Genomic DNA, 9,335 nt, shown 5'->3' on the forward strand with positions numbered 1-9,335 from the left:
TTCTACATTTCTGTTTTTTTCTGTCAAGATGGGTGCTGAGTCATTACTGAGAAATAAAATGAACTTTTTTGATTTTTGGAAAATGGCTGCAATGAAACAAAGAGTGAAAAATTTAAAGGGTCTGAATACTTTCCGTACCCACTGTACATTTCAAATCTTGCTTTATTACAGGAATTGAACATTTATACAGCTACTATATACCATTTTTGTTTCATCTATCAAAAAGAAGCTGTGCTTTTGATCCAGGACCTCCTTGCTGGTAATAATACAGACATGAATCTGATCAACAGGTTGGCGTCTATGAACGTGGCTAATCCCTTACCTGACAGCATCACTGAATGGGGAGTCCTGGCCATTAGTGCATCACCCCATACAGGTAGGCTCAGGCGGAGGGGGAGGTCGTCGATAAGTATTAATAAACTTTAACTGGCTTCATAATTGTGTTACTTAAGAGGTCATATTATGCTTTGTGGCTTTTTTCTTTGTGCATGTAATAGGTTTGCAAATTGAAAAACTCCACCTCACGGGGAGTCTCCCATCTCCCACAGAAACACTGCTCAACTGTCTGAAAACAGCATGATTTTAGTCCAACCTTTTTTTCTGTTACTATGTTGCGACCCAATGTAACGCGCGTCACAAGGTCAGCGACTAATCAGGTACGCCCTCAAAAACACTGATGTAAAAACACACTGAGCTGCAGCGCCCAGTGACAAGATGTCCACCTGCTGCCACCCCTCATCCCCACTCTCCCTAACGAACGTTAAACAATCAATGAACATAAACTTGTAACTGTGATGTAGTGACAGTACACAGTTAAAACGTTACGTATGAAAGATCAATGTGTTGCAGAGCAATAACTCACCACTCTGAAACTCTTGCTCCAGTGTTGGTTGCTAAGCTGGTTCAGGAACATATACAGCTGAACCGAAGGAGTGTTTACATGCTTGTCAGGACCCGTCCTACTCTGCTTCTGATGCGCTAGTAGTCCTTAATTAGGTTCTGCGCATGTGCAACTCCCAACAAAGATCTTTCAGAAGTGAGATGCATCACTCCGTAGCTAAAACAGAGTGATCAACACACAGGGTGAATCAGAATCAGAAGAATAAGAAGAATCAGAAGGAGCTTTATTGCCAAGTAGTGTTTTACACATACGAGGAATTTGTTGCGTGATAAGGTGCTACACGTAGACAAACATACAGTCAACATAAATAAATGTAGAAATATATAAATATGGAATAGAAGAACAAAGTTGCAGATATATACATGTGAAAAGAGGAGCTGAAAATGAGCATAATGTGACCACTTAGAAGTGTGAAAGCACAATAAACCTAAATTATACAATTTCCTGAAAAAGCACTCACTTTGCAAAAAAGTTTGAAAACTCAAATCTCTAAACGCTAAGGATAATGGACCTACTACAAATGCTCATACACATTTATACATCCCATCACTGCAATGTACTTCTGAATGTCTGTAGGTTTCTGTGTTGCCGAGCCGTACAATGTCAGAGCATGGAAGCGTTTCTTTGTTGACCTGAAGCTGCCATATTCAGTGGCGAAGAATGAACAGGTCGAGATTAAAGCCGTCATCCACAACTACGGCTACGACGAACTGCATGTAAGAAAATCAATCAAGTACTGACACTTCCTTTCTTTTCAGTTGGGGAATTGAGTAAATATAAAATGCATTTACTACAATCGGAGTTGCCTGATAGATAAAACAAAACAAAAATCTTTCTCTGCAGAAGTTAAAACAAGACAGGGGTCTGCAGCCATACTAGCACCTCTGAGTCTGTTCTCAGCATGCTAACATGCTCATGATATTACTAACATGCTAGTTTAGCAGTATAATGCAAGTATAATGATCACCATCTTAGTTTACCATGATTGCATGCTAACAGTTGCTAAATAGCACTAAACAGAATGATAGAATGATGCTAGATGAAAAGTTAAGGGATCACCAAAGTGATTACAATTCATTCCAAGGGGAACGTGAGTGTGTGTACCAAAATTTGGCAAAAATATGGCAATCCAAAAGTTGTAGAAACACAAATGTCAACATTATGGTGGCGCTAAAGGAAAAAACAGGGGATGACCTGTCAGTAGGATTTATCCTCTGGGCACCATGAATGTCTTCACAAGGTTTTTTTTCCATGTAAAAGTTGTGGAGATATTTTAGACTTGACCAAAATGATAAAAGACAGAACGACCAACGATGCCATTCTCAGAGCCATGCTGCTAGCATAGCTAAAGATAAAATGCAGCGTCTATTCTCTTTTCATTGAAATACAATAAAATGAAATTAAATGCATTTGGTATTATGCTGTGACTGGTTCCTGTTCAGGTGAGGGTGGTGTTGATGAAGACGGAGGGCATGTGCAGCATAGCCTTTAAAGACAGACACACACAGGAAGTGACGCTGTCGGCCGGCTCTTCTGTTGTGGTGCCTTACACCATCGTACCACTGGTGGTGGGGAAACTTCCTCTGGAGGTGATGGTGGTCGGCAGAGACATGATGGGAGGAGACCGCATCCAGAAACATTTACGGGTGGTGGTGAGTCAGTCTTGATGATGAAGACGTCATGGCAGGATAATCAGGGTAGGATGTTAATGGGAGCCAGTAAAGATGAAGTGTCTTTGTTTTACTGAAACAAAGTCAGCAGCTAAAACAGAAAACCTGATATTCTGGGTTCTAAAAATGTGTTTCTGTAATCGAATGTCACAATAATTTTATTTTTATGGTACTTCTATGTCAACATTTTCTTTTTAGACATTATGCCAGAAATACATAAAATGTTGAAAATAGAATATGTATAAGAAGGTAATTAAAAGATAACACAGAATTACTTGAATAAATATCTGCTTTTACAATAAGTTTTTTGTCAACCCAAACAGGTGGATGGAGTTCAGAAGACTGAAGTATGGAGTGCAGTGTTGAACCCAGCTGCTGAAGGAGGTAAGGTAGCAGTAATGCTTGATTTCCTATTATCTCTTGGTAAATTAGGTCACATTGTGTCACCAATATGGGATTTCATGTTTACGTCCTTTCGTCTGCCCAGAATGAGCTGATTCAGCAGTATGCATGGTGGAGTTGTTGTTTTTTTGTGATCACATTTTTACTTTTTACATTTTACTTTCACACATTTAAACAAGGATTAGGCAGTTAAAATGTTCTCACAGTCCTCCAGGACCTATTCTGATGTGAACTACAAATGTCAGACTTAAATTGGGAAGGGTTTTGGGTTTGTGCAAAGTGTTGATTGGCCCAAAAGCATTCCAGAGTCTAGTAACGTAAGCAAAAGTACAAGAAATGAACAACTTTGACACGTCTTTATCATGTTGTGGATGCTGTGTTGTGGTTTTTTTTTTTTTTTTTTTTTTTTATGGAGATATGTATGTAGTTGACACAGGCAGAAACAGGTTGTTTTTTAATTTTGGGCAACAAAACACAAACTAAACTAGACTTTTTGATTTACTTCTTACTGACAAAACAGATTTACCACTCACTGTACTGTGTTGATTGGCTGGTGGGCCTTCAGCACTCCCTTTATTCTGATTAGCTAATGTGCTGCATAATTATGTTTGTGCTGTGTAAAAATGTAGGTTCTACCTTATAGAAAGACAAGGCCACTTTACCATAGGCTACTTGGGACATCTTATCCAGGTAGTTTCATTAGCTCTCTATTAACTCTCTTTCATTAGTCTCTATTAACCTGATCATGTGGAGCCACTTGCTAACTGGAAAAACCCACTCAATGCAATTCTGCAGACTGATAAGAGATTCACCCCACTTGATATGGTCTAGTAAGGTAAAGGTATGGAGTACCTTTGTAGCCCATATATTATTATTCAGTAGCTGCTAACCATACCTTACCTGGTGTGAGTTTGAAATTCAGTGAAAATAATGTCTAGGTTATTTTTGATCCAGTTTGCCCTTGTGAGTTTTTTTACAAGCTGTAATGTTCTTTCTGTGTGTTGCTGCCACAAAAAACAATAAATGCTTTTACGACAAGATAGACATCTGTAATGCTGAAACAAAGGTAATGCATATTTTTGAATGTTCCAGTTATGAGACAATTGCATTTTAATCACAGCTTTTCCATATTGGTGCACAGTTCAGTGTGATTACAGACACAGCAGGCTCTAAAAAATTAGACAGCAGTTTGGTGGTCACATCAGTAAAAACACTGTTACTACTTTTCTGGACTTAATGGCTGTGTTTTCATCCTCTGCAGGAGTGCAGACGGTTCGTGTGGGCCAGATCGAACTAGAGTCAGTTGTGCCGAACTCAGTGCCAGAGACATTCATCAATGTCAGAGGTCAGTCACTGACAGAGCGGTTATAAGGATTAAAAATAAATCTAAGAGAATGGATTGATTCCTGATTCTTCCTCTCCACTCCAGGTAATGTGTTGGCAGACAGCATTGATAACTCCATCAGTGAGGACTCTTTGGCCTCTCTGATCCAGATGCCTGGCGGCTGCGTGGAGCAGAACCTGGCCAGCATTACTCTGCCGCTCATCGCCACCCTCTACCTGGACCGAACCAGCAGCTGGGACAGTGTAGGGGTGGAGCGCAAGGCTGAGGCTCTCCGGTACATCAGGAGAGGTTAGAGAGAAGGAATGAATGCATGGATAAATTAATGGATGAATGAAGGACATCCAAAAAAGTAGGATGAATGATGAATATATAGCTGGAAACATGGGTGGATGGATAATTTGATACATAGGTGGATAGATGAATAGATAATTTGATACATGAATGGATGAATAATATGATACATTGATGTTGGATAGATGCACCAATGGCTCAATGGCTATTAGGAGGCACTGATAAATACATGAATCAGTGGATGATGGATACAGCAATGGATGAATGGCTAGTTGGAAGGATGGATGGATAGTTGGCTAGATTTGTAGATTGATGGACGAATGAATAGACAGGTTATAAATAGCTAGTTGGATACATGGATGGATGGGTGAATGGCTGATGGATGAACTGCAGCCTTGGTGGACAGATGGATGGATAGATTATTTTGGAACAAGCATTGTTTTCATTATGAACAAGTTAAGACGTCTCTCTCCCTTCCACCCCATCTATAAATTATTACATGTTCTGTGTTTTCAGGCTATGAGAACCAGCTAGCCTACAGAAAGAGTGATGGCTCGTACCCCCCCTACAGCAGAGAAGGCGCAAGTACATGGTACTGTCCTATACTGTATATACTGTATGTACGGATGGGTGTCAAATGAAAGGAAAAACCAACATGAAGTGTCTTAGTGTGGAGTCAGAACAGCTTTAGCGCTCCTTACCTGGTCTGTGGAACAACCTTATTTAATCAGACGTCACTAAATAGATCATGATGAAAGTTGATGATATATAATTTGGTTTTATGGAGATGGTAGTGGAGAGCGCTGAGATCAGGTGACTGTAAAGAACGTAACATTTTATTTAATAATTTACATACTGACCAAACCATTTACATTTATCTGACGCTTTTATCCAAAGCGACTTACAATTGCTTTACATGTCAGAGGTCACACACCTCTGGGGCAACTAGGGGTTAAGTGTCTTGGTCAGGGACACAATGGTAGATGGGTCACAGTGGGGGACTGCATTTGATATGTTTCTCCTATCTTTTATTCAGGCTTTACCTTTTATTCATCCTGTCAATCTATATATATACTTTTTTTTTTTATTAAATCTCTAAAACCCAAGAAATACTAGTAAACAGATTATTTCAGTTTCAGTGGATTTGGGGATTTCAAGTTATGTGGATTTTCACACGACTTCTCTGTAAAACCTATTAATATATCTGATTTAATAAAAGATCATTTGAATACATGCCACATTCTGAAATAAAATCCTGCAGAAAAGTAATGAAAAGGTCAGTGACCAGTCAGTGGTATAAGTTAAATAATGTGTGCTTTAAAGTGACCAAATGTTGGCTAATCACAGTCCACCTGAATGTCAGGATCACAGCATACGTGGTGAAAGTTTTCTCCATGGCTAACTCCATCGTTGGCGTCAACGAGCAGCAAGTGTGTGACCCTCTGCTCTACCTGGCGAAGAACAAACAGCGTTTTAGGGGGAACTTCGTAGAGGACAACCCAGTTTACAGCACTACCATGACTGTGAGAGACACAAACACTCAAACATGTTTTTTCCCCTCCTCTTCCACTCTCCTCATCCTTCTATCAGTTCACTTTCATTAATAAATATCAAAATAATATAAAAATCCTCCAATTAAATAAACAATAAAACACCCACTGTATGTACATACATATTGTATCAGCTGAGGACTCTGTGTTAATTGTATGCTAGTATTTTTTTCACTCTAAATCTTAAAACAGTAAAATAATAACACAGCGGTTCTTTTTTTGGTAATTTTTTTGATGGCGGTGGTGTCTTCTTTCTCTCGGGGTAATTGACATCATGAAACAAGTTCAGTTCAGTTTCAGTTTGCTAGCAGACATCTTTTGAGCAAACTTATATGTCCTCAATACAGGAAGAAATCAGTCCTAGAAGAGACAAGAGAGATGCTTTCCATTCTGGTCTGCTGAGGCGGTATTTTGAAGAAAATGTAAACAAAAGTTAAAATAAAATAGAACTGAAGAAGTCTCTCGGATGAGAGACGAAACGTCCCTGAGTATCTTCAACAAAGCCCAGTTCCCCCTGATTTAAAACCTTCCTTAAATAACTATGACCTGGATGACTGAGAACCATCACAGACATCTAACAGAAAAATTTGGTTTGTGTCTCCAGGGTGGTCTCCGTGGCGATGACCCTGAGACAACCCTGACGGCCTTCGTCCTCATAGCGCTCGCTGAAGCCAAGCAGGCAGGAATCAGCTGCAACGATTTAAACACGAACTTAGAGGTAATTCATGCAAACATATTATCTGCAGAGTTGGTTGTGTCAAGCTGGATTTAATCTTTAGTTAACTTTCGTTTGTTGCCTGTAAAACACTTTTTTACCTCGTTGTTATTGTGATCGGTGGTTTATCAGTAGTATTGTTTACCATATCTGTCTGCTGTAGTTAGTTATCAGTAATACAGCTGGATACCTGAGTAGAGCGCTGGTGAAGACGGGGAGGAGACCGTACACTGTGGCTATCGCCTCCTATGCGCTGGCTCTGCTGGGGAATACTGGACTCTACAACCTGAAACAAATTTTACTGAGTGCTGCAGCTCGAGGTATCCTGTGTACCCCACCCTGTTTCATTTGTACAGTACACAGAATCTTAACTGCAAAGACACTTGTCCCTTTAATAACTGCTTCATTCTATTTATTTTATTTATTTATTGCCAAAATATCAGACCTCTAACCAAAACTATTATCTTAAAACTGAAATATTTGCATTCCTACTATCTGTAATTGCACCTTTCTCTCTAGTCTAGCTCTTATTCAGAGTGAGCAGAGTAAATAAAACGGTAAAGGAAACATTTAACAAACATACAGCATGTAGCCATATAAATTATTTTATACTGAACATACCAAAATTATCCAAATTTTGTTGTTAGTCTTAAAAAAAAAGCTGCAGAGTTGTTTTGTTGGTTAAAGAGTGATAGTATGTTGCTCTTACACAGGCGCTCCCTCCCTCTCTCTCCTCCAGGTGGAAGCCACTGGCCTGACAGTCAGAACAGCTTGTTCACCTTGGAGGCGACCGGCTACGCCCTGCTGGCTCTTGTCAAGTTGGGACACCTGGAGGAAGCTGCACAGCCATTTAAATGGCTGAACAGCCAGAGGAGGAGAGGAGGCGGCTTCGGCTCCACTCAGGTACACGGCAGGGCAGGGCTGGTAGCTGAGCTGTAATCTGCAAATCCAACAGTTTCTTACTGCCTTTTCAAACTTCTCTTGCTCCAGGCTCTGATTAGTGGGTACTGCCTTATGTTGCCTTCACACTTGACTGTTCTGTTACATTATGGTAAATGCAGAAGTTAATTTATACTATTCAGATGAAGCCATGACACACTGTCTGTTATGGACAACAGTTATGTTGAAAATGGATTGAAGGGTATGAGCATGACATTCATTCTCAATCTTTGGGAGCAGTTTCTACATACATATACTCTACATAATCTTAGTTTCCAGCTAATGCAGTCTAATATAGCAGTATTATTTTACAGGATGTAGTTTGTGATGCCGTTGAATTGTATTCCATACAGAGAGTTTGTTTCTGATTTTTAGCCTAACCTCACTGATGTAAATGAGGTGGACAAAATAAAGAAAAGAAACACCCGTCAGTGTAGCACTTTTTGACCTTTCATCTGCATCTCGTAAGTTCAGCACTGATTTATTTTTTCATTTTAGTAGCTTACGTTTTGATTCACAGGAATCTGTGTTCGTAACGGGATTTGTGAGGTTTTTTAACAGCATCTCACAGTATCTCAAAGTTGAAGCCCCAATATAATAACCCAGTCAGGCTAAACGGTCACACAAAGCTGGTTATCAACTCGGTAAATCAACCTGGGTTTCCCAATCAAGCCATCAGCGCGTCCACATATAAGGGCTGATGTTGCCAGTTGCAAATATGGACAAGTCTGTTGGCAACAGAGCGTCATGTTTTTCAAACAAAAAGCAAAGTATAATATTGGACAAATACAAAGAAATTAACACATAATCCAGGTTGAAAGCAACGCAGCAACCAAATGGAGGAGGCCGACTGTGAACGTGTAAGTTAACAGGCTTATAATATCACTGCCCGATCATTAAGGCACGAAGAGGTCTGAATATAATTCCATTTGTGTATTCCACAAAATGAATGAATGCATCGTTTAGACAAATTCTGATGGTCTGTATGACCATTTTAGTCTTATTGTTTCAGCTGCAGCAGCTGTGTGTCAGCACTTCAACAGTAAAATTCGAAAAGCTGGGCATTGAATAAGTGGTCGTTACAGCTGACTTTCAAGAACTTCTCGTCACTTCACAAATCAGAATTAGTTATTTATTTAACACACTCAAAAATGTTCCAAATATTGTTTGAAATTAACTTCATAAAGCAACGAAACAAAAAACAAAAAAATCCATTCATGAGGAAAAAAAAGTGCTCAAATAGTGGTGGAAAGACTATCTTAAAAACTCATATTACCTGCGCCCAAATAGATAAAGGCTGTGTGCTACATGACCCGAATAAAATACTGTATTACTGCAGTCTTTCTTATCAGTTCTGTTTTCCTTCTCTGTCCTCTCTCAGTCCACCATGGTGGTGCTCCAGGCGCTGTCAGAGTACCTGATTAACAAACCTCCTCCTGTTGACCTCAGTCTGGATGTGGATGTAAGGATAAAAGGACGCAAGGAAATCCGCTACCATTTCAACCCCAAGACTGCCTACGCT

The 9,335-nt window shown here is 39.7% G+C and overlaps 1 protein-coding gene across 1 annotated transcript; it reads left to right on the forward strand.

The window, feature by feature from the left end:
- Positions 1–223: 223 nt before the first annotated feature.
- On the forward strand, positions 224–9,332 carry LOC119919124 (complement C3-like; the record flags this gene model as incomplete). The annotated part of the gene is made up of 12 exons (XM_038739600.1): positions 224–376; positions 1,478–1,617; positions 2,344–2,553; positions 2,895–2,955; positions 4,235–4,318; positions 4,403–4,606; positions 5,126–5,201; positions 5,973–6,132; positions 6,764–6,877; positions 7,038–7,194; positions 7,614–7,777; positions 9,195–9,332. Coding segments are annotated over exons 1-12 (1,611 nt in total), but the record flags the coding sequence as incomplete, so codon positions are not given.
- Positions 9,333–9,335: the final 3 nt, after the last annotated feature.

The sequence above is a fragment of the Micropterus salmoides genome, unplaced genomic scaffold (assembly GCF_014851395.1).
Source record: "Micropterus salmoides isolate LMB-PRFRI ecotype aquatic unplaced genomic scaffold, ASM1485139v1 Ms_hic_scaffold_2555, whole genome shotgun sequence".
Taxonomy (NCBI): Eukaryota; Metazoa; Chordata; class Actinopteri; order Centrarchiformes; family Centrarchidae; genus Micropterus; species Micropterus salmoides.